The sequence below is a fragment of the Acinonyx jubatus genome, chromosome A3 (genome assembly GCF_027475565.1).
Source record: "Acinonyx jubatus isolate Ajub_Pintada_27869175 chromosome A3, VMU_Ajub_asm_v1.0, whole genome shotgun sequence".
Classification (NCBI taxonomy): Eukaryota; Metazoa; Chordata; class Mammalia; order Carnivora; family Felidae; genus Acinonyx; species Acinonyx jubatus.
The window spans coordinates 28582648-28607367 of NC_069388.1; the positions used below are offsets into that span (position 1 = coordinate 28582648).

The 24720-nt window shown below is 52.7% G+C and overlaps 1 protein-coding gene across 1 annotated transcript in view; it reads left to right on the forward strand.

Annotated features, from left to right (window-relative positions):
* The first annotated feature begins 3905 nt into the window (after positions 1 to 3905).
* TGM3 (transglutaminase 3) overlaps positions 3906 to 24720 on the forward strand; it is a 38863-nt gene continuing 18048 nt past the window's right edge. Inside the window, exons 1-7 of the mRNA XM_027069730.2 lie at positions 3906 to 4037; positions 15216 to 15389; positions 15733 to 15975; positions 16598 to 16716; positions 17931 to 18059; positions 20765 to 20942; positions 21033 to 21168. Of these exons, the coding sequence (XP_026925531.1) occupies positions 4031 to 4037; positions 15216 to 15389; positions 15733 to 15975; positions 16598 to 16716; positions 17931 to 18059; positions 20765 to 20942; positions 21033 to 21168 (986 nt within the window). The 5' untranslated portion in view covers positions 3906 to 4030. The remainder of the gene's footprint in view (positions 4038 to 15215; positions 15390 to 15732; positions 15976 to 16597; positions 16717 to 17930; positions 18060 to 20764; positions 20943 to 21032; positions 21169 to 24720) is intronic.

Sequence of the window (24720 nt, forward strand, 5' to 3'; positions counted from 1 at the left end):
ACAGACACTGGTCTGGGAGAACCATGAACTCAGCAGTCTGTGAAGCCGACTCCATCAGTAGGCTTATAGGACCTACGCTTGTGTTCGTACCCTTCTTATGACAAATGACACAGAAGACACAGAAAAACGGTGACTATCTCTGAGAGGAAATGGGTCAGTAAAACCCAAGAGCGCTCTATCAAATTTACCAGAGTCATTAAAACCGAGGAACGACTTCCCCATATGTTTTTTCCCTGCTCATCTCAATTTAGAGACAGAGAGAAAGGACTCCCTACTTTTGCTCCACCAGACGCCGCAGACAGAGATTCCGGGCTGCTGCCGTGGTAAGAATTCTTACCTCTGCCGGCTGTTTGTCCTAGGATCTCTCTCCTCTGTAGCGTCTCCAGCCAGGACAGTCTACCCTGCTAGCGGCGCCAACTATTGAGGAGGAAAAGTCTTCCTCTACTCCTCAAGGTTCTTCTGGCTGGTCTAAGAATTAACTTGATATGTGGGGCACCTGGGTGGCTCCGTCGGTTAAGCATCCAGCTTCGGCTCAGGTCATGATCTCGCGGTCTGTGAGTTCGAGCCCCGCGTCGGGCTCTGTGCTGACAGTTCAGAGCCTGGAGCCTGCTTCCGATTCTGTGTCTCCCTCTCTCTCTGCCCCTCACCTGTTCATGCTCTGTCTCTCTCTGTCTCAAAAATAAATAAACGTTAAAAAAAAAGTTAAAGAAAAAAAAGAATTAACTTGATACGAGACAGATTAGCAGGAGGAGATCGAATTTAATTACATACATGCGGGGAATTCACATAAACGTGAGCGATTCCCGAGACCGTCAGGCAAGATGAGGTATCTGTGCCATCTTGGACTAAGGGGAATGGGGTAGGGGTCTGGGGCCTCCGAGCGAAGGAAGGCAGTGCACCCCTGGAAGAACGGGAAGGGCCAAGGTTTGGTGAGCAGGTTGCTGCTGGGCCACCCAGGAACAACGGGACAAAGGGAGGATTTGGATCAGACTGGCCTTGCTGGGCTCCTCCCTATCTACCAAGCCAAGCCAAGTTCATGTCACACTGCCATTATCTGTGGTGACGGCTCCCTTCCTGGAGGAGGTCCTCTATAAAAAACCATTTTAGGCCACTGGGGAGGTGGGAGGTCAACGTTTCTTCCTGAGTCTTGTGGGCCTTGACTGCTGTCAGCTCGAAAAAAATCCACGTGCCCAAAGTAGCGCATCTTAGGGCATCAGACCCATTCAGCCGAAATGATGCACGAAGTTCTTAGGGTCTCGAGTCACAGCCAGTGGGGGCCGAGACCCCCACTCAAACCTCCTCGTCAGGGTCCAGCACTCTTTGTCATCCACCCCTCTGCTCTCTTCTTGGTCATGTACAAGAGCCAAGGTGGGGGGGGGGGTCACATTCTGCCTGTCATGGGTGTGATGGCACCTCGCTTGGCCAGCAGACTTCAAACAGGCTCTGGAGTTGTTCACATATGGGTGTGAATCTCCCGGTTTGCAGAGACTCAAGTTAACCCCGTTTCTCCCGCTGTGAGATAGCAATGATAGTACCTATGTCATAGAATTGCTATCAAGATGAGAAAAGGTAACAGATGTGAGATGTTTGATCTGCCCACGGCGAGCACTAATTTGACGGTGGTTAATATGTCCATGTTTGGGGCCCCTGGGTGGCTCAGCCGGTTACGATCTGACTCCCGATTTCGACTCAGGTCGCGATCTCAAAGTTCGTGAGCTCGAGCTCTGAGTTGGGCTCTGCGCTGACAGCTCGGATCCTACTTGGGATTCTGTCTCCCTCTCTCTCTGCCCCTACCCGCCCCCCCCCCCAAAATAAGTAAATAAACTTTCAACACTTCCGCGTTTACGGTGATTGATTGATTCACTTATCCAAAAATACGCGTGCCAAGCCCGACGCTAGGCTCTGAGAAGATGCGAGTAACACACAGCCTGTGTTTCCCAGAGCTTAGTCTAGGGATGGGGGCAGACGTAAACAGGTGATCTGGTGTGGTGACATGCATGGGTAAACGAGGTCCCAAAGTGCGCACGGCGCAAAATGCCCGTGGGAGCTGAGAGGATGGACAGAGGATGCTGATTCCTCTTTTCCAACCCACCTGTCTATTCCGTCTCAGCTTTCTCAAGGCCCAGCCTGCCCACCTTGTCCCTAGAGACTGAAGCTTGTCTTTGTGGTGCTAGATCTCCATTCCCCCTCCACCTCTGGGGGAGGCCTTGAATCGTCTCTGCTCTGTCATGAATCTTTGAAGCATTATGCTACATTTTATTATTTTTTTTTTTTTAGCGTTTATTTGGTTGTTTATTTATTCAGTTCGTTGTTTTTGAGAGAGAGAGAGCAAGCCGGAGGAGGGCAGACAGAGAGAGGGAGAGAGAGAATCGCAAGCAGGCTCCTCGCTCTCGGCGCAGGGCCCGAAGCCGAGCTCGAACCCACGAACTGTGAGGTCGTGACCTGAGCCCCAAATCACGAGTCGGATGCTTCACAGACTGAGCCACCCCAGCGCTCCGGCATTATGATGTTTTTAAATTTTTTTTTTTTAACGTTTATTTATTTTTGAGACAGAGAGAGACAGAGCATGAACGGGGGAGGGGCAGAGAGCGAGGGAGACAGAATCGGAAGCAGACTCCAGGCTCTGAGCCATCAGCCCAGAGCCCGACGCGGGGCTCGAACTCACGGACCGCGAGATCGTGACCTGGCTGAAGTCGGACGCTTAACCGACTGCGCCACCCAGGCGCCCTTTTTTTTTTTTTTAATGATGTTTTTAAACTCCTTTGTCGATCACAGGAAACCTTGGTGCTTGTAAATACCCACAAGAGGGGTTTGGGGGAAAATACGTAGATGACAAACAAGCACACACAAAAGGTAGACTGTCTGAGTCCCCCCCACCCCCATGCCCCCCTCCACCTTTTTTAAACCGGTGTGGAGCCTGGGCCCAGAGACAGACCATGCAGGACCTACCCTCCCTCTTACAGAGAGCACACGGCAGAAGTGGCATGAAACCGTGTCACAACTACGCATTCTGTGGCTGTCCCTGCTGCTTCTTTAGAAAGAGCAGTTTCCGGGGCGCCTGGGTGGCTCGGTCGGTTAAGCGTCCGACTTCGGCTCAGGTCATGATCTCACGGTCCGTGAGTTCGAGCCCCGCGTCGGGCTCTGTGCTGACAGCTCAGAGCCTGAAGCCTGTTTCAGATTCTGTGTCTCTCTCTCTCTCTGCCCCTCCCCCGTTCATGCTCTGTCTCTCTCTGTCTCAAAAATAAATAAACGTTAAAAAAAATTTTTTTAAAAAGAAAGAGCAGTTTCCTTTCAAGCTGGTTTCGTCCATTACGGTCCACGTCCATGCACTTCACATTGCACCACCTCATTTGATTGTTTCCACCACTTAGGGAGCAGAGAAGGGTGCACACGATCACCCCCTGGCCGCGGATGGTGGGGCTTCCAGGGCTTTGAGGTTCCGTGATGGCCCCAGGGCCCTGCCAGCCTCAGAACCTACCGCGTCAAGCTCCAAATCAAAGCTCTTTCTGCTGCAACTCTGAGCAAGCAGGCTGTGATGAGCGTCTCCTGCCTCTTGTGCAAGGAGGAGACACCAGCACCGTGTACCCTGAGAAGGACCAAGCCATTTTCTGCTTCTGGGTTCTGTAGAAACATTTCTTTGACCTCCCGGAGGACTTCTTAGCACCAACTCTGGACAAGGTACCTGGAGAAAAGCATGACATCATTTCCTAAACCCTACAATCCAGGAAGTTTGTCTTAGGGGAAAAAAAAAAATCATAAAAGTGAACGCCTGGTGTTTCTTATCTCCCTTCTTCTCCCTAAGCTGGTCTTGCACAAGCAGGATGACCTTCCATTGGGTGACAAGTATGTCGTAAGTGAAACGTTTACACGCACGACAGGAATGACCTGGTGCCTCGCCCACCTCATTAGAATTCTAATTGGATGTGTAGGAGAGGCTGCTATAAATGGTAAGGAGATCCCCAGCTGTCTCCCCACATCTTCTGTCCGTCTGTCCGCGCCATTCCCAGAGAAGAGGCAGAGGAAGGCGAACATGACGGGTGAGTGCGTGGCATCTACTCTACAGGTCCTTGCTGGAAGCTTCTCCTGGACCAGCCTGAGAGGCCAGTGTTCAGCTCGGGACAGCTGCCCCAGGGGCTCTGAAGGCTAGATCTTAGTATTTAAGGAGGGCATTCGAAGGCGCCTCTTCCTCAGTGGCTGCCTAGTCCCTCCAGCGTGGTTCCAGGGGTAGAACATGCTTGGAATGTAGTCCAGAGTAATGGGCCGTGTATTCAACCCAGCTGGACCTCACGTCCCTTGGACAGATGGACGAGTCTCGCCCCTTTCAAGCCGGCTGAGACCTGCTTCCCGTATTTCTCAGTGCGGGTTTTCCCAGCTGTCAGTCATGTCGACAAAGAAAAGCACATCTCAGAGCTCCAAGGGAGAGAGAGAGAGTGATGGCGTGTAAGTTGATTTAAAAAAAAAAAAAAAAAAAAATCATTAGCGCGGCTGGAATGTTCCTAAGTAAACCACACATCCGGAAGCACCGCAGGCTCTTTTTGAAAGGGACTTGATGAGCTGAAACTTCCCCGGGGCGGAAGGAGCAGGTGTACCACGGACCGTCCCTGCAAGCAGCACCGGGGAAGGAGGTGAAAAGGAGCTACAGAAAGTACAGGTTTTTTAGTTCTGCGGTCGCCGGTCGCCGGTGGAGGCTCTGGGCTCTTGTGAGCACCCCTGCCAGGCAGCGTGCTAATTATTGCCTGTCATGGGTGCTCAGCCTAGTGGGTTGCCAGAGACGCCAAACCCAAACAAGGCATGAGTCAAACCTGTAAAATATCGCGAGTGGGGGTTAGGACCTGGGGAAGGTTTGCCAAAGAAATCGCTCAGCACGATGCAAACGGCGAAGGCCGGTTACTTCGGAATCCCAAAGAGCAGGACGGGGGGGGGGGGGGGGGGGGCTGCAAACACGAACCCCCCCCCATGGTTCCCCGATTCCTCCTGTGCACCTGCAGCATTGCTGGGTTGCCGAGAAGAGCCCTGGATCCTGTGGACGTTAGCACGAGGGGATGTCAGGGTCCCCTGGGCCGACTCCCTCCCTCTAGGCCGACTGTCGGGGCCGCACAGAAAGTTGGTAGCAGAAGCCAGACTGCCCTTTCCAGGGGCGCCTGGGTGGCGCAGTCGGTTAAGCCTCTGACTTCAGCCAGGTCACGATCTCGCAGTCCGTGAGTTCGAGCCCCACGTCGGGCTCTGGGCTGATGGCTCAGAGCCTGGAGCCTGTTTCCGATTCTGTGTCTCCCTCTCTCTCTGCCCCTCCCCCGTTCATGCTCTGTCTCTCTCTGTCCCAAAAATAAAAAAGAAAAAAAAAAAAAGAAAAAAAAGAAAAAGAAACAGACTGCCCTTTCCACTCTGTCCTGTTACCAGAGCTGAGCTCCTAGATGAGCGTGTGTGACCTCTGTGACGTGGAAAAGCGGTTCCGAACTTGAACTCTCCTCCCCAGCTGCTTTTGTGTTCCTTAACGTCACCGAGCCTCAGGTTTCCATTTGCAAGAGGAAAGGCCTGGAGTAAATAGGCTCCAGGCTCCTGCTAGTAGGAAATGCTGTGCCATGAGAGGAAAACCAGGGGCGGGGAGCATGGGCCCCAGGGCCTAGTGTACCCCCCCAATAGCTCTGCAGGCCCTGCAAGCCCCGTCCCCCCAAACCTGCCCGCCGTGAGGCTGCTCCACACGTGTGGGCCCGGCGTGTCAGTGCCTGTGACTCGTGGAGACGCTGAGCTCTAAGAGCTCAGCATCTAAATCGACCAGAGATGTCCTAAGGTCACAACAGAAGGTAGACAATAGCCGGTTGGGGGGAAAAAAATCAATTTTTTAAAAAGGCAGGGGAGAGACAGGTGAATTATCTGCACTCCCTTCGACGTGTCACATTGTGACACAGGCAGTTCCTAGCTCAGCGTTTAGTCCCCCAGCCAGGCGGTGCTCAGAAAGTGTTTTCCGAATGAATGAATTTTACCTGTTGGACACCTCGGGAAAGGAGCCAAGGGGAGGTGTAGACGGGGACAAAGACAAATGAACTGTGGTCTCTGCCTTCCGTGAGCTCTCAGCCTGACAGCGCTTGGAAACACCAGTGGGTAGGCAAGTGACCCGCAAGATGGACTGTCACGAGGCTGCATTGCGAATTGGACCCCCGTGCTGTGGGGGCCGAGGGGGGGAGGAGATTAACTCAGCCAGGGATGGCGCCGGGCGAGCGAAGCAGACAGCATTTGGTCACAAGGAGTCGGGCACGGCGAGGAGTTTTGCGGGGTGAGGAGTGTTCTGGGCACAGGGAACAGGAAAAGAAATGTGGGTGGGCCAGCAGGCGTGACCCAGGGGACCGGCAGGGTCCCACGTGTGCTGGTTTGAGAGGACTCTGTGTCCTGTTCCTAACTTAAGGTTCTAGTTGGAATCTGCAGGGGCTCAGAGAGAGCAGCCTGGGCTGCGGTGGGGACCACGGTGGCAGAGGAAGGCGTGGCTGGCAGCGGTGAGGGGGTGTCCTGGGCCTGCTGCCCACTGGGGACGTTGGGCTCACCTGCAGGGGAAGCCTTGTTCCCTCTCCCCCAGAGCCACTTGGGGGCCCGGGGTCAGAGGCAGAGTCCTCAGGGTACAAGCCTGTGGGAGGCCAGGACCGACCTTCTGGGGACGAAACCCTCCGTCCCCCTGGGGCCGTCAGCTTTCTTGCCAATTGCTTTACTGGGCAGACCACTACCTTCCGGGCCTCGTTCCCGATGTGCAAAGGACCCGTGCCATTCTGGGCCGTGGGTCTGTCGCAAAGCATTTTTCCCCGGAGCTGGGACATCGGCGGCTCTTTCTGCTGTAGAAACAGTCGGGCATTCCTGCTGGGGTCCTGCCTCCGTCTGCAGACCCAGAAGCGTCCAGGACTCTCCTCGCAGGGGCCCTCGCTTTGTGTGTCAGCCCCTGGGACCAGAGCAACATCTAGGCTCTCTCTGCAGGCCGAGCCACCCTGTAAGGCTCCGGGGCTCAGGGTTGCAGCCCTCAGGCTCAGCTTGTGGAGGAGGACAGCTGCCCCCTGCCTGCCTCAGGCCCAGCGGCTTCCTCTCACCTGGGGTCGCCGCTGCTGTCCCCCTGCCCTCGTCGGACCCAGACGTGCCAGCGGCTGTATCCCCTTGCAATGCAGGCTGCCCGTTTCCACTTTTGCTACCCAAGATTGTACGGGGAGGTCGAATCGCCGAAGGGTGACAGGCTCCCATCCAGAGAGGGGCCCTGGGTTGCGTCTCAGCTCTGTCTCTGCCAGCTGAGTGACCTTGGGCAGCTGACTTAACCGTGTATCTCAGCTGTCTCCTCTCTGAAATGGGGCTCTTTCAGGGGCGCCTGGGTGGCTCAGTTGGCTAAACGTCTAACTCCAGCTCGGGTCATGATCTCGTGGTTCGTGGGTTCGAGCCGCACGTCTGTGCTGACAGCTCAGAGCCGGGAGCCTGTTTCAGGTTCTGTGTCTCCCTCTCTCTCTGCCCCTCCCCCACTCGTGCTCAATGTCTCTCTCTCTCTCTCTCTCTCTCTCTCTCAAAAATAAACACTAAAAAAAATTTTTTTAATGGGGCTCTTTTAATATCCCCTTTCTAGATGCTCAGGCCGCGTGGCTCATTATTACTTGGGAACTTCTTTTCCTGAGCCTAGTTCCTCCTTGCCTTGGGGTCTGAAGACAGACGCTATAAGATGAAGTTCCTTTTTTTAATCGAGGAGTTTTTCCAAGGAACCTCTCCCACTAAGACCCCCATCCCCGACCCCCTCACCAGCCCCTTCTCAAGTCCCCAGTTCTTGTCTTTGTGTCGTTTTTATTCACCTCATATAACTTCTCAGTCTGTCTCCACCCTGCTGGGCTGTGCTCCACGGATGGGGCAATCCCTCTCCCCAGGGCCCACATGCCGGCCTGGGGTGTGAGCTGAAGGCAGGAAATTCTTTTCCCTATCACCTCGGAGCGGAGCGGAGGGAACAAGGCCCCAGGGTTTTTGGTAGGGGCTGAGGGACGGGTTCGGAAGGTGTCTGACCTTCCCTGCTCTTAGCCTTAGCTTCCTCCCCCTGTAAAAAGGAGGCAGCGATTTCCCCCTCCTGCTTCCCAGAGCTGCCGTGTGGCTCCGGTGAGGCACTTAGTTGTGAGAGTCCTCTGATGGATGTCCAATGACACACAGGCCTACGGGAATGATTCTCCGTCCTGCTGGCGTGTTAGAATCACCAGCAGGGTTTAAAACAGCAAAAAACAACCAACAAAACCCACCAAGGCTGACCCTAACCGTGAGATCCTAATTTAGTTGGTCTAGGAAGGGGCTCAGGCCAATAAGACTCTCCAGACCATTCTTATGTGCGGCCAGGCCGGAGACCCACGGGGCCAAGAGGTTCTCACCTGTCTTTGGAAGTGAAGGGGCCAAGGAGTCCTTCTTCCTCCCCGTGCCCCTGACCATGTAATGTCAAGGCAGGGAGTAGGCCACGGGGGGCCCCTTCTCTCTGGCAGCTTCCTGGCACCGTGCCGAAGTTGTTGGTGGCAGCTAGGAGTCACGTGTGGTCAGGCAGAACTTGGCTTCCAGTCTGGGCTTGGGTCCAGGAGCTGCCTGAGCACGTGCTACTTGGCAGATGACGTCAGCCGACTGGATTTTCCAATCTCTCATCTGTGAGATGGGCATAACGACATCGTAGGGGTTTTGTAACTATCGAAGGATGTAACGCAGGTAAAAAATGCACGGTGCCTGGTGCATCAGAGGCCCTCGATGGCAGCCCATGAAAAAGCTCAAGCCCTCTTCTATCCTGTGTTGCTATTGCCATTATGTGTGGGAAGGAGCCCAAGGGATTTGTCCCTCTGCCCCGCCCCCGCTGGGGCCCAGGCGTTAGTGAAGGGCACACGTTGGATCCCGGTAATAACCCTACAAGGGAGGATGTTCAGGTGTCACTGTCCCTTCTACAGATGGAGATGTGGGGAGCTTGCCCAAGGCCCTCCAGACTGCCAGTGCAGGGCTCATGCCCCAGCACCCCAGGGAGCTTCACCAGCCCCTTGTTCAGCTGCCCGCAGAACCCCGTCTTCCCCACCAGCTGGGTGCCAAGGGACAGTACCCACCCCCCCTATGCTGCACAGGGATTGAACTTGTCCGAACGTGGTGGGGGTGGGGGGGAACGAAGGGAAATGGGCCAGGCTCAAGAGACCTGAGATCTGAGAGGAAAGCCCTGTGTGCCCAGGGCCAGTGGGAGACTGGCCAGGAACTAGGGGGTGTTCCAGGTGCCCAGAGGGGAATGACAAGGAGAAGAGGGAGAACTGGGAGTGGTTCACAGCCCCTCAGTGACCAGGATTTCAGACCTGGTTTCTGAGCCAAGCTCTGCTTCTAAACTACCCTATAACCCTCTGGGGGCCTCAGTGTTCTTCCTGTAAAACGGGAATATGGGATTACATCACTGTTTTTCAAGCTGCCTGTTGTCACTCATTAGAAGACTGTAAAATCAGTTTAGTGGATTATGACCAGCCATCCAAAAAAAAAAAAAAAAAAAAGGAAGAAGTAGAAGAGAAAATATCGGTACATTGTACATAGTAAAGGTTAGTATTGTTTTGTGAAACTTAGTTGTAGACCCATGTATCTAAACACTCTAAAGTTTCCTTTCTTTCTCTCTCTCTTTCTTTCTTTGTTTCTTCCTTCCTTCCTTCCTTTTCTTTCTCTGTTTCTTTCTTCCTTCCTTTCTTTTCTTTCTTATTTCCTTCCTTCTTTTCTTTTCTTTCTTTCTTTCTTCCTTTCTTCTCTTCTTTCTTTTCTTCCTTCCTTCCTTTTCTTTCTTTCTTTTTTTCTTCCTTCCTTCCTTCCTTCCTTTCTTTTCTTTCTTCCTTCCTTTCTTTTCTTTCTTTTCTTCCTTCCTTCCTTTCTTTTCTTTTCTTTCTTTCTTCCTTCCTTTCTTCCTTCCTTTCTTTCTTTTCTTCCTTCTTTTCTTTCTTTCTTTCTTTCTTTCTTTCTTTCTTCCTTTTCATTCATTCCTTCCTTCCTACCTTCCTTCCTTCCTTTGAGAGAGAGAGAGAGAGAGAGAGAGCATGAGTGAGTGGGGTAGGAACAGAGAGAGAGAGAATCCCAACCAGGCTCCACTCAGCTCAGAGCCCGACTCAGGGCTCAAACTCATGAACTGTGAGATCATGACCTGCGCCAAAATCAAGAGGTGAACACTTAACCAACTGAGCCACCCAGGCACCCCACACTCTGGAAAATGTACTTCTTAATGTGGTCTCTAACAAAATGCTTGAAGACACTCAGCTAGACGGTGTTTAGTGTATCTAACAACCTAATTAGGTCTAGAAATCTGTACGATAAACAGCTGTCTTGTCTAGAGACGGGCCCTGGGCAGGTGGGGAAGACCTAACCACTTGAGTATCAATTGTGTCCTGTTGGATGACCGACCAGCAATTGCATGGTGTGGCCCCCCCAGGAATAGGAAGGAAGAACCCCAGCCACACAGCTGGCAACCTCTGCTGCTGTCCTGTCTGCGGTGGGTGATTCAATTACAGAGCCAGTCTGATAAAGATGGAGACAGCTGACTAGTAGCACAGTCTGGAATCTGTTCTGTGCTTCTCATGCTATCCCTGCCAAAGGCAGACCACAGAATGAGTGGGTGGGAGTCACATTTCGGGTGTATGCTATTAGGTTTGGTAATGAATAACACCGAGTTCCCAAGGAGCAATGGCTTAGAGACACAAGACAGGAGTTGACTTCTTCCTTCAACAATTGATCTTGATGTAGGCAGTTCTGGGTGTGGAAGGCAGGCGCACGGATCCCCGGGGGCCCGGGGCTCTGGAGGTAAGCAGATTAAGGGCATTTGTCAACTCTTTTTATTTGTTTTCATTTTTTTAGTTGATTTCTTTATTTTGAGAGAGAGAGAGCGAGCGAGCATGCAAGTGAGGAAGGGGCAGAGAGAGAGAGAGAGAGAGAAGGAGGGAGAGAGAGAGAGGATCCCAAGCGGGCTCCACACCACCAGTGCAGAGCCCGACGCGGGGCTCCAACTCATGAACTGCGAGATCCTGACCTGAGCCAGAATCAGACGTTTCACCGACTGAGCCACCCGGGGTTGCCCCTGCCAACTGCTTTTAAAAAGAGGTTTCCTTAAAGGAACTGAAAACAGGTATTCAAACAAATGCTTGCATATGAACATTCATAGCAGCACTATCCAGAAGAGCCAAAAGGCAGAAAGAACCCAAATGTCCCTCAACTGATGAGCGGCTGAACGAAATATGGTATAGCCATATCATGCAGCCAGAGGCAGGAATGAACTCCCCCAAAACGCCATCACATGGATGAACCTTGAAAACGTAACGTTAAGCGAAAGAAACCAACCCTAAAGACCACCCCTCTGTGTGGTTCCTTTTATACGAAATGTCCAGAAGAGGCCGGTCCATGGGGAACAGAAAGCAGGTTAGTGGTCGCCAAGGGGGAATGGGGATTGATGAGTGGTTCTGAAACCGGATAGTGGTGATGGTTTCACAACATGGTGAACGTACTAAGCGCCTCTGAAGTGTCCACTTTAAAACAGCTAAAGTGGTCAATTTCATGTTCTGTGAATTTTAGCTCAATGAAAAAAAAAAAAAGAGGTGTCCTGGCAGTTAACATATAGAACTTCTGCCTATGGGTCATTGGCCAGAATTCATTCACGTGACTACTCTTCCCATCTCCGCCCCCGCCACCGGCTGCAGGGGGGCCCAGGAAATGTAGTGCCCAGTTATATGGGGGACTTAATTACCAAGAAAGAAGGGGCGAGGAAATATCGGGAGGGACACTTAGTAATCTCTGCCCCATTGAGACTGCTGGTGGCAATGCTATTCTCAGGAGAAAGAGCTGGAGACGTGGCCCCAGGCCTGACATGAGAGGCGAGCAGAACTCAGGGAGGTGGCATGGGACCAGGAGAACACGGGAATGAGAATCCAGAGTGTCCCATTGCAGGCAAGCCACCTTCCAGGCCTCCCTGTGCTCGTATTCGGAATAAGTACGTGAGCACATGATCCGTCTCCAAGGTTCCTTTCCCTCTGATGTTTTTTTAAGAGTGTGTGTTAATGAGTCCACTGTCGGAGTCACATCACACAACTCTCCCTTCCTCCCTTTGTTCTGTCCGGACTGGTGCAGAAAACTGCCCTGAGGCTCGTAAACCTGAGAAGAACCTTACATGGTTGTGTCCCTCCCCCACTCCCTGCCCTTCCCCTCCCTTCCCCTCCCTTCCCCTCCCTTCCCCTCCCTTCCCCTCCGGCAGAGGGGGGCTGTGATTAGGGGGACGTGAAGGGGTGGAGGGGAGAGGGAAATGAGGAAATCCACAGACAGGACGACCAGATCCTCGATTTGGGGGCTGGCAGAGCCAGTCCTAGGGTTCAGAGGCAGGACAATGACTGAAGGTGGCAGCCAATGGAAGGAGAAAGGTTCCAGAAACCACACCGGAGGCTTCACGAGCAGGCACTCGAGCTGCCCTGTCCACTCCGGGCGGCAGGGACAGGCTGCTCCCGTTTCACGCACCCCCCGTGCAGAGCGAATGCTGTTTGGGAACACATTTCCCTTCCCTGCCCTGTTCACTCTCTCCTCTTTGTCGGAATGAACATGCCCACGGGGAGGAAAATGCATGGTGAGGTCCACTCACCCCCTGGGTAACTTCTGGACTGAAGGTCCTGCACGAGTCCCCCTTCCAGGCAGGGACCCGGGGGCCGCCGGCAACAGGACGGTGCCAGGAAGACCTGAGTTCAGAACCTGGCTCTGCCAGTTACTAGGCCTACGGACCCCAACTCAGAAGTTTATCCCCCTGAGCGTCAGTTTCCAACGCGTATGAGGATTCCACCCACGATGTCGGCCATGTGCTCTGTGTATTGTTAACAGCAGTTGGCCTATGCAGGAGACCGAGGCCACATGTGAGCCCCGCTCTCCTCACCTTCCCGCTCAGAGAGGCCCCGGTGCATCCCGAAGGCACCCTGCTGCGGAGTTTGGCTCCTTCGTGCCGGGGCTCACGCTTGGTGTCAGGAGATGCAGAGAAGGATACGGGGGTTTAAACCCTGAGCTGGTGGCAAGATCCCTCCCTGGACCCGCTGTCTTCGGCTCACACCAGCCCGGACAGCCTGCATTTCACTTGGGAGTGTCTTTGATGAGCTTGTACCCACCTCCCCAGCTGCTTGGGTCGGAGCCCCTGGCCCCAGGCCTGCCTCGGAGGCCCACCCTCTCCCACCTCCCCTTCCTCTTGTGCCCAGCGCCTCTGCGCTAGCCAAACGACACCCTTGCTTGCCCTGCCTTCGGATTCCCTTCCCCCACCTTCTGGAATCCCTTCGCATCGAACAAAACTCTCTCCAAGACCTGGCACTGCCAACGAAGCTTTTTCTGATCTCTACGACTGGAAATGGTTCTTTTCTGCCTGCCTCTCCTAGCCACCTTTTATCGGGGGAGAGTGGACTCACCCCCTTCCCATCATCCAGTCCCACTTGGGCTTGTCTTACCCACGGCTGAAGCTCTTGGAGGGTTAAAACATGTTTACACCCCCGGCGTCGTGCTTAATGTAATGTCCTGCAAATACTAGGTACTCTAGATATGTTTGGTGAGTGGATGCCCCCTACGCACCTTTCCTTATGGACTAAATTTTGAGCTGTCGTCATCATGGCCATTGCGTGACTAGTTTTTTTATTTGTTCAGTTATTCCTTCATCCATTGGTTTATCTACTTGTCCTAACACCACCAAGCAAGGCGCCAGGCATCAGAACGGGAAGATCAAGAAGGCACATTCTGGGTGGCTCAGCTGGTCAAGCATCTGACTTCAGCACAGGTCACGATCTCACGGTTCTTGGGTTCGAGCCCCGAGTCAGGCTCTGCGCCGACAGCTCGGAGCCGGGAGCCTGCTTCGGATCCTGGGTCTCCCTCTCTCTCTGCCTCTCCCCTGCTCAAGAGCTCTCTCTCTTTCTCTCAACAATAAATAAACATTAAAAAAAAAAAAAAAGAAGAAGAAGGCATATTCTGATGGAGAGAGACAGACACATATAGCAAAAAAAAGTTGTGCCCGGCACGTCTATGGGAATGCGTCACCACACTCCCATCATAAAGCCAGAAAAACGGTTTGGTTTGCAGAGGAATGGATCATAAAACATCTCAGATTCTTGCTTGAAGGAATAAACTTTCTCAGAAGGTTTATGCAGGTGACACTCCTTGTACATCATGTCGTGTGTCATAAACCCTTCTCAGTTTAGTTCCACAATCACATAAGAAGGGGTTTGGGGGCGCCTGGGTGGCTCAGTCGGTCGGGCATCCGATCGGTTCAGGTTATGATCTCGCGGTCCGTGGGTTCGAGCCCCGCACTGGGCTCTGTGCTGACAGCTCAGAGCCTGGAGGCTGCTTCGGATTCTGTGTCCCCCTCCCTCTCTGCCCCTCCCCTGCTCATCCACTCTGTCTCGTTCTCTCTCTCAAAGATAAGTAAACAGTAAAAACAATTTTTTTTAAAAAAGAAGGCGTCCGAGATGTTTGTCCTCAGCATCTTATCCAGAGAACTCCTGGAGCTTTGACTTGTTGCTATCTACCACTGTTTTCGGTGAGCATTTGAAAGTCCCCTCCAGACCAGTGATCGCCCCATCTCTAGGCCTAGAAGTGCTCCTTAGAGCACTAAGGAGTCCTGCTGTCCTCCTCAGCCAGCAGCAGAGACCCAGGCCGACGTCCGGGTGCTGCACATCTAGGGAAAGCAAGAAATACACGGGTCAGTATTTGCTGGATGTTGGAGAGCGAAAAGGCACTTGGTATCTGGGAAGGCGCGAAGGGGAAAAAAGCAAAGCGAGGCAAACCAGCGTGGCGGATTTGAGAGACAGCGCCCCCTCCCGGTCCGGCGTGAGCCCCCCCACCCCCAAAGCAATGACGCTCCCGCGACAGAGTGTGATTACTCAGGGCTGGTTACCTGGTTCTCCTGGCTGGTTGGGTGAAGCTATGCTGAACGCGTGGCCTGTTCTTTCAGGGTCGAGTGACGGGTGATCGAGTGGAAGAGAGGATATTCTCAAGCCTTGTGGGTAGTGTGTGCAGAGAGGCTCAGCTGCCTGAAGGGACAGAATGGGGAAAAGGATGTGAAGGGCTCACCTCCCTCCATCAAGGTCTTTGAATTTTAATGGGGTGCTTCCTAGAAGTTGGACTCTCCCCCAACCGGCCCCACCCAAAAGCTTGTCCTTGTGGTAACGTACGCCTTTCCCCACCCCACCTTCCCTCGCCTTCCAGGGCCTTAGGTCCCCTCTTCTGTCTTCCAGCTTTAGAACCCCAGAGTATCAACTGGCAGGTGACCTCCAACCGGCAGGCGCATCGCACAGACAGGTTCTCCGGCCAGCAGCTCACCGTGCGCAGAGGCCAACCCTTCAGCTTCTCCATGATCTTGAACCGAAGTCTTGACAGTGGAGATAGTCTGGGCTTCATAGCCTCCACAGGTACCTGCTCCCCGCTCCCACACGCCCTTGGGGCAGTGCTTCCAAGGGTTCGGTGGTGTCACACTGGGCCACTAGGCTCTGGGTCCTAACCCCGCTCTGCCATTGATACTTGGTGTGACCTTGGGCAAGCCTCTGCCGGTCTTCGAGCCCAAGAGTCCTATTCTTCAAATCAAGAGAGATTTGGCCTCCCTGCTCTCTGTCGTTGCTTTCGGCGCTCTTCTGTGGTGCTTCGGGGGATGACGTCCCCCCCCAAAGCGCCCCTGTGGTTAGGTTGGAATCTGATCGCTCCCCACTGTCTGGCCAGCACTCTTCGGTTTTCATTGCCCTCTGTCTTCTTCTACAGGGCCCTACCCCTCAGAGTCGGCCAGGACAAAGGCTGTGGTTCCGCTCTCCAGTGGGATAAGTCGTGGTGGCTGGAGCGCACAGCTCGTGTCCAACAAGGACAATGTTCTGACCATCTCCATCTCTAGTCCTGCCAATGCGCCCATCGGATGGTACACGCTGAGCACCCAGATCTCCTCCCAGGGCAATGACTTCGTTCAGAAACTTGGGACGTTCATACTGCTCTTTAACCCCTGGGTGCAAGGTAGGCATCCAACCAGCCACACGCCTAGCCATCAGCTAAGCAACACCGATGGCAAGGAGATGGGGGGATGATTTTTATAGGCTCAAGTTTGAGTAGCAGGAGTGCGTGGGATATGGAAATAGCGTAGAAGCCAGAAGTCAGAAGTCACGGATTTTCATCCCAGCTCCGCCACCTAATCAGCTCTGTAAGTCTGGGCAGTGGCTCTATCCTTCTGAGCCTCAAATTCCTTACGTGGAAATCCTGCTGTCGCCTCTGGGGCTACTGTGGGGACCCCATGAGCTTTTACAAAGCACGTCACGTGGTGTAACTATAAAAAACAATGACCACAGTATAATTCTATAGCCTGGAGGCCGCTTCTTGCCCGAAGGAGCAAGTATCTCCCTCCTAGGGTCTCATTTTCTGCCCTCCAGGTCATTTCAGGTTCTCTTACAAGTTTATAGTTCCCACAATATGAGTTGGAAACATTAGAGCTCACAGGCTTCGTTCCTCGGTGGAGGTTGGGGGACGGGCTGCAGGTGTGGCCTTCTCCAGCCACCAGGCCGGCCCTCAGGAATGGGAGAACAGGTCTCCATAGTCCTCTGTAGGAGTCTAGTTCCTGGGATCTGACTTTTGTATCAAACAGAGGATGGTGTCTTTATGAGCAACCACGCGGAGAGGGAGGAGTACGTTCAGGAAGATGCCGGCATCATCTATGTGGGGAGCACAAATCGAATTGGCATGGTCGGCTGGAACTTCGGGCAGGTAAAAGGGTCTTAAGAAGCTCTGTGGCAGTCCCAGGGGAGAGGCGGAAGTTCCCAAACCCGCCTACCTGCCTGCCCTGCTAGTCATACATGTACTCGTTCAGAAGACATTTATTGACCAGCCGCTGTGTGCCAGGCCCCAGCCGCACACTCGAGACACGGAAGGTGGAGAAAAGCACATTTTCTGTCTCTCTGAGGGGGACACAGTCTAGGGGGGCAAAACGAATATACAGCTAAATCAATACATTGAGGAATTATTGGTGTCATGACAGACGAATGAGGATAAGACCTAGTAGAGACGCTCGGGTTAACCACAGACTTTCTGTTAATCGTAATTCCGCGTAAGAATACGACGAAACTTCCCTAGTGTGAGCATTTGGCCTCTCAAAGCCGTAGCCTCTTGGTCCTTCGTTACTGTGACCCCTCCACCCCCACCCCCCCAATCTGAGTCCACAGAGTTCTCAGCTGTGCTCAGCCTAGTTAGATGTTGGCCCTTTGGGTCGAATTGCATTGGAAGGAAGACAAAAGGGGGAAAAATGTATAAGGGCATACAGTGCACCCAGGGGTGGAAGGCAGGCTGATTTCGACGGCATGGTCTGGAAAAACCTCTCTGAAGAAGGAACTTTTAATGAGAAACCTGAGAAAGGGAAGGGAGCCAGATAGATATCTTGGAGAAACACATTAGAGGCAAAAGAACAGCACACACAAAGCGCCTAAGGCAGGAGAGAGCGTGGCCTTCTCTGAGAAGCAGTGACAATAAATAAGTCTTATTTGGGGAACACTGCTTCAAAATCTTTTAGTGAGATATTTTATCTTTATAACTAGTTCCCCGGAGTCTAAAGACTATGCTCAAAATCATAGGGCCAGATGGAAACTTTGGGATGAGCTTGGCCCAATCCCCTGTCGTACAGATGGGGAAATCGAGGCCCAGGCAGGCTAAGTGATTTGCTCCCCGGGCCATGACAGTGAGGGGGTCTCGTCCCCTCTCGGGACCTCGGCACGGGACCTCGTGCATGGCGAGGGCTCCGGACGAGGTTGCAGGTTAGAGGCTGGGTGAGGTGGCTGCTCCTAGAGAGCTCCGTGTCCCAGAGGCCACGGAGTGAAAGGGCCCGAGTCATTCCTGTGGTTCCCACCGGTATGTAGCTCCCGTACCCTTCAATGGTGAACGCTGCTTGTCATTTGTCTCATCGTAACGGATGGTCCCATTTGGAACAGTTTGAAGAAGGCATCCTGGACATTTGCCTCTCAATCCTGGATCACAGCCTGAATTTCCGTCGGGACCCTGCTACCGATGTGGCCCGCAGAAGCGACCCCAAATACGTCGGCCGAGTGCTGAGTGCCATGGTGAGTGACACGAGAACCATAATAACTCGTGGCTCCCATAGATCAAACCCAACTATGGGTTAGGCACCTGCGTCCTTTACACCTCTCATCCTATTGAAGACTCACAAAATCTAGTTGGTGGCTATAACCATCCCATTTGGCACATATGGAGGTGAGGCTCCTCTAAATTAAAGACACATGGTGAGTGAATGGCAGAGGCAGAAACTGGCCAGGCCCCAAGGCCCTTTCCGTTGTATCCTGAGGCCTTTCCCCAATGATAAGGGCACTTGCCCTTTTGCTGTCCCCCACGCTAAGTAGGGTGCACAACTGAAACGTTGCTCCATCACCGGGCCCCCTAGGGGGGAAAAGGTGAGTTCCCAAGTGAGTCCGGGGTATCAACCCGCCTCTGCTGTGCTCCATCCCGTGCAGCAGAGTGCTCAAATGTCAGACTGGAAAGGCAGCAGGCTCACCCGCTCTTTATCTAGATGGGGAAACCCAAGTGGGAGCCAAAGTGGGAAGCCCTGGGGGAACCGAAGTGACTTGCTCACAGCACACAGCCTGAGTCAAACCAGAACAAGTCTGCAAGCTGCCTGCCCACGGCCTCTGGCATTCACTCAGTTCTTCCACGTGGAAGACCTGTGCCCCCTCCCCAAGCACACACACACACACACACACACACACACAGAGGCTGGATCTTGGAGGACTCTCTCTCTCTCAGGTACTGGCTGTGTAGAAAAAGCCTCCATTAGAAAGGGTCCAAACATGGTGTCATGTTACCAGTTAAAAAGCTGAAAGTTGGAGCGCCTGGGCGGCATCCGACTTCGGCTCAGGTCACCATCTCACGGTCCGTGAGTTCAAGCCCCATGTCGGGCGCGGTGCTCACAGCTCGGAGCCTGGAGCCTGCTTCAGATTCTGTGTCTCCCTCTCTCTCTCTCTTTCTCGAAGATAAACATTAAAAAAATTTTTTTTTAAAAAGCTGAAAGCTAGAGTTCTCGAACGTTCATCCTCTGAAACTAATTGCCCAGAAGGTGTCCCCCTTTCTGGTTGTTGTTAATGGACGAGGCATTCCCGGTCTCTACTTTTGAGTTGGAGCCTGAGTTAATGGGCTCGTTACGTTGTTAGAAATTGGAACCATCTTCTGACTGCTTACTAACCAAAGGGCTTCCTGCAAGGGCATGGAGTCTAAAACGGAGCCTTGCAGGAAAGGAGAGGGGAGGCCCAGGGAGTATGGAGGCGGTGGGCTAGAACCAGGGAAGTGGGGCCTGGGCTGAGCCTTGAAATCCAAGTGGCCCGGGAGGGAGGGGACGGAGCTGAGGCCCAGGTTAAGGGAGGCTGAGCCTCACAGGCCCAGGAGAGGGTGGGTGAGGCCAGCCGGCCCTGGCAGCTGCTGACTCACTCTGACCCTGGGGACAAAGCACTGTATCTCAGTGCCAAGTTCCTGAGCTGCACCTCCCTGCCGCTCTCTCCAGACCTCCTGGTCGGGCTGGGCTTTGAGCTAATTATGGCCTGTGCAGCGCTTTGAGATGCTCTGCTTTCAGCTGGAGATGACCCTGCTGATTACCACTCCGGTGGCTGTGGCGGGGGTACCTGTGACTCAGGAGATGGGCTGGGCCGTGCAATCTCCCATCTTGGAGGAGGCCCGTCTTGCCTGATTCCACGATTATAGCCCAGGCCTTCCTGGAAGCTGGGCAGAAGAGCACATCCCTCATACGGGAGGGGCTGCGGGAGGCTGGGTGAAGATCCTTCTGGGTCCAGACTATCTGTTCTCACCGGTCTTGCCACTCGCGGAGCCCCACAAAGAGAGGGAGCAGGCCTCGCAGCCTCGATGGTTGGGTTAAATGCCTGTCAAAGTTGCCTAAACTTCGAACACTTGGGCCGCTAGAAGTCATTTGTTTCTAACTTTCCCTGTAGGGGAAGGAAGGTGAAGAACCAAGGCCCAGAGAGGTTGAATGGCCTGCCCATAGTCACCCAGCGGACAAGTGGCAAAGTTGGCCTTATAACTTGGTTTCTCCTTTCTTTCTCTTTTAACTTTTCTGTCATGGAAAAGCCCAGAGCTTCGCAAAAGTAGAGGAAAGAGTAAACTGAACTCCCGTGGACCCACCCCCAGCTTCAATAGTTACTCTACCCAAGGCCAGTCTTGTGTCATCTCTGACCCCCTCCTTTGCAGATTGTTTGGTGACATCATTTCATTCGTAAAGACTTCAATATGTATCTCTAAAAGACAATGGAACTCCGGTCTCTTGACTCCTAATCGGGTGCCCTGTTCACATTGCATCTTGCTTGTTACTTCCCCAAGAATCACGTCTTAAGTTGAATGAATGAATGAATGAATGAATGAAGTGAATGAATGAAAAGCAATATTCCGTCTTTATGCGTTCCAAGAAGAAGTTGGCTGCTTCATAGACTCCCAAGTCAGACATCAACGACAGTCCCTGAGTTCTGGCAGGCTGGGGTACTGACGCTGCCTTGCCACTGAAAAGCCATGGAGCCTCAGTTGGCCATGTGAGGATTGATAGATGGGTCATGGGCCATCGATCATGGCCCAAAGCACTTTTAAATTGCTAAACTTTTCCGTGCCCCTAGAGGATCGCTATTACAATGATCATCCCCAAATCAGCCAGAAAGACACAGAGAAACCACTAGACCATCTCCCCGGTTTCCTTCCTCATCTCCCCGCCTTGTCCCCTGAACTCTACGCTGATTCATGTGGGGTTTTTCCTGCCCAGGTCAACGGCAATGATGACAACGGTGTGATCTCTGGGAATTGGAGCGGCAGCTACACGGGTGGCCGGGACCCACGGAACTGGAATGGCAGCGTGGAGATCCTCAAGGAGTGGAAAAGGTCTGGCTTCAGGCCAGTCCGATATGGCCAGTGCTGGGTCTTTGCTGGGACCCTCAACACAGGTACTCTGCATCGGTGGGCCGCAGTCGGGGGCCCCAGGAGGGTCATTTCCACAGCAGCCTGGGTCCTCATATGGCCCCCTTGACTTGCAGTGCTGCGGTCTTTCGGGATTCCCTCCCGGGTGGTCACCAACTTCAACTCGGCTCATGACACAGACCGAAACCTCAGTGTGGACGTGTACTATGACGCCTATGGGAGACCCATGGACAAGGGCAGTGATAGCGTGTGGTGAGTAGTTGACCCTTTCTGAGCACCAGCCCTGAGCAGCTTCTGGGACCCAGCTCCCAACAGGAGCTGGGAGGCAAGTTAACGCATCGACACAAGCTTTAGAATGGAAACGTGGGCAGTGCTGATTAGACGTCTAGGAAGATCCAAAACACCCCTTCCCAGGGTCCTGGGAAGTCTGGCAGGACCTGCCTTCAAATGAAGGCTCTGATACCAGTGAAAGCCAATGGCTCATGGGCTATGCGCAATCGCCCTGAATTTACAGGGCCCATTAGACCCTCTGTACTTGAGAACTGTAAATGCTGAAACTATTGATTTTCCGTTGATAAATATAAATTTACCTTATTTCAGGCGACTCGTATGACTTAGGGGCTTTCTTAAAGGAAAGCAACACATTTTCTCTTACACATATGTACTTTTCGGGTACCTGGATCGATACGATAAAAAGCTAGTTTATTCTGGATTCCAGCTGAACATAAGAAGCTTTGTATGTAATTGAACATATACATTTCTAACCGTATATATGGCATGTGCACGTGTATCTATACATACACATACACATGTAATGTATAATAGATGGCCCCCGGAGGCAGGCTATATAAAACTTATAGACATAGACCTATGACTTCATACGGCAATATATATACATGCAATAAATATTATTACAGCTATCTGAGATTGTGCAGTAAGCCAAGTTATTACCAAATGGCAACTGAAAATAATTATGTCTATATCTGTACATACATGTAGATATCTCTGTGCCGATATATGCAAAGAACTACAGGCCCATGTCAATAATCTACTGTTTTAATCCATTTCAAAGGCTATCCCCCCCCACACACACAATCACTCACATGCATACATATGGCTAGATAACCTGATGCGATCTATTTCCAGACGTTCAATTCTGAGACAGTCTTATAAAATATTCCCTGTTACTTAATATTCTCAGAAGAGGGAGGTCCAGCTTTTCTGAAATGCGCTTAGTGTAACCGGTTGAATGAGTCAAAGGGGACTAAATACTAATGGGAAAAGTTGTTCAGACAAATCAACAACAACCCCCACACCAACAATGGAACTGAGTGATATCAATATCCCCTCGCCTCGGAAGGAGAGTAAGGCTTATGTAGCTCACCCAAGGTCAGATGGATTCCAGGGAGTAATGAGGGAGAGAAAGCTCATTTCAGGATGCCCTTTCTTGATCTGGGCACGTACAACTTCCTCTCTAATGGCATTGCTGCGTTAGCAAGATTTTGTTTTCCAGCTTCTCGTAAGTGGGTACCTTTTCTTCTCCCTGGTTTTCTTCTCCTTTTTGTTGTTGTGTCCAAAATCCCACCGCAACCTGTTTTCATCACTGGGGCAATGTCACTCCTGGCCTTGGTTTCCTTCACAAGAGTTGATGCTCGGCCCAATACCATTTGGGAGGGGAGGTCCCATTGGGCACAACCCTTCTGTGATTGTCCTACATGCTAGGAACCTCAGAGGGACCAGAGAGCTCGAGACTCGGTCCCTCTGCTGCTGTCAGAAGACAGGGAAGGCGCAAGCCATTAGTCGAGACCGTTTAGCGACACAGGATGGCGTGTGGTATGCCAGGGAAACACATCAGACGGCAAGCACCGTGGGAGCTCGGGAAAGGAGGCCTCAAGGAAGGCTTCCTGAGAACAGAAATGTGGGGCCTTTAAGCTGAATTTGGAATTAGGATCCAGCTCTCTTGGTTACTGGTTCACACTACCACACCACATTAGCTTTATAATTCATTCCAAATGCGACCATCTTAAGACAAGCATGGGCCCCTGGAGGCATTCCAGGGTGTCTCTGCTGTCTTTTTTTGGGGGGGGGGCCTTGTTGGAGGGTGTCAGGCCCCAAAAGCTCTGATTCTTGCTGGGGGTCTCCTCACCCCTCACCCCTCACCCTCTCACCCCCCACCAGCTTCTTCTGAAGTGTCCTCAGAAAGCAGTGGCAACCAGGGGTCCCTCCCCACCCCACTCCCTACCGGTTGCAGGTGGGGACTGGTTGATAGAAGGACAGGGAGGCCTGAGTCTTGGTTCCAGCCCGACTACCATCTTGCCCGAGGACTTTCGGTAAGCTGCCTCATCTTTCTGGTTCCACGCTTATCCATCAGTGACATACGAGGGTTGGCCCCAGGCTAACGCTCCCTTAAGACTCTCACCAGCTTTCGTTGTTTCGATTCCCTGCAACTCCGGCTCACCCCACTTTTTGTCTCCCTTCCCAAGGGACCCGTGCTGTCCCTTCTGTGCAGATGCCGGCGGTGGGGGGGGGGGGGGCAGAGAAACCACAAGTCGTCCTCCGCCTGGAGGGACTTCGCTAACCTGTTAGTAGAAGGATAGTCTGGGTTTGGACAGAATAAACCTTGATCCGAATCTCTGTGGGTTGCAAATGTTGAAAGCCTGGAGAACCTTGCCCGGATCTGCCTCAGGTAATAAATAGAAGGTAGGGATCAAACGAGGTGAAATGGCCAATAGTGCCTGATAATGACAGCAGCGACGAATAGCCTGTTGAGCAATCGCTGCTTACCGGACACTTCTCTCGGGGCCTACGTGGGGTCTTCGGGAACAATGAGGTAGGGCGGTATCGTCATCACCCCCGTTCTGTAGTCAAGGAAACTGAGACACAGAGTCACCCCCCCCCACCCAGGGCACATAACCAGCAAACGGTGAAGGTGGGATTTGGAACCCAGGCAACTTGGTACCAGAGACATGCCAGAGAACATTGTTATTATTCCTGATTAATGTTACCTTGAGCAATCGAACCCTGCTGACTCTGAGATTTTCCTGGTTTGGCTGGATGCCAAGCAGGGCTGCGGTGAGGTTGGGTGCCGTCCAACCCGTGCAGATGGAGGGGCCGGGTTCTTTGATTCACACTTAGGTGGCAGATGGCCCTTCTCTGGGAGACTGAACGCTCTCTCAGGGCACCTGGGTGACTCAGTCAGCTAAGTGTCTGACTCTCGATCTCGGCTCAGGTCAGGATCTCGCGGTTCAGTTGGTGAGATCGAGCCCTGAGTCGGGCTCGGCGCTGATAACCAGGGGCCTGCTTGAGATTCTTTCCCTCTCTCTCTGCCCCTCTCCCGCTGGTGCGCTCTCTCTCTCTCCCTCTCTCTCTCTGTCTCAAAATTAAAAAATACACATCGTTTAAAAAGACTAAACGCTATCTCATGGACTCAGTGAGGGGAAATGGCTTGCCCAAAGTCAAACTGTGAATTTGGGCCCAAGTGAGGGGTGGAACACAGATCCCTGTCAACGGGACTCTCCCGAGTCAGAGAACCTTAGGAGACTGGAAGGATCCTGGGGAGGGACCTGCTGATTCCGTACATGAGAAAACAAAGGCCCGGAGAGAAGTAAGAGAGACATTCAGGCTCTCTAAATTAAAGTGTATGACTTTACATAGGTTCCTTAACTTTTTTGTGCCTCAGTTTCCCATCTGCAAAACGAAGGGCTAGGCCGGGGGACCTCAGCAATTTCTTCCAGATCTTTCTTCAAATCGCATTAACTGCATCCAGTGGGGTAGGTTTTCTTCCAAGCCATGCTGCTCATGCCA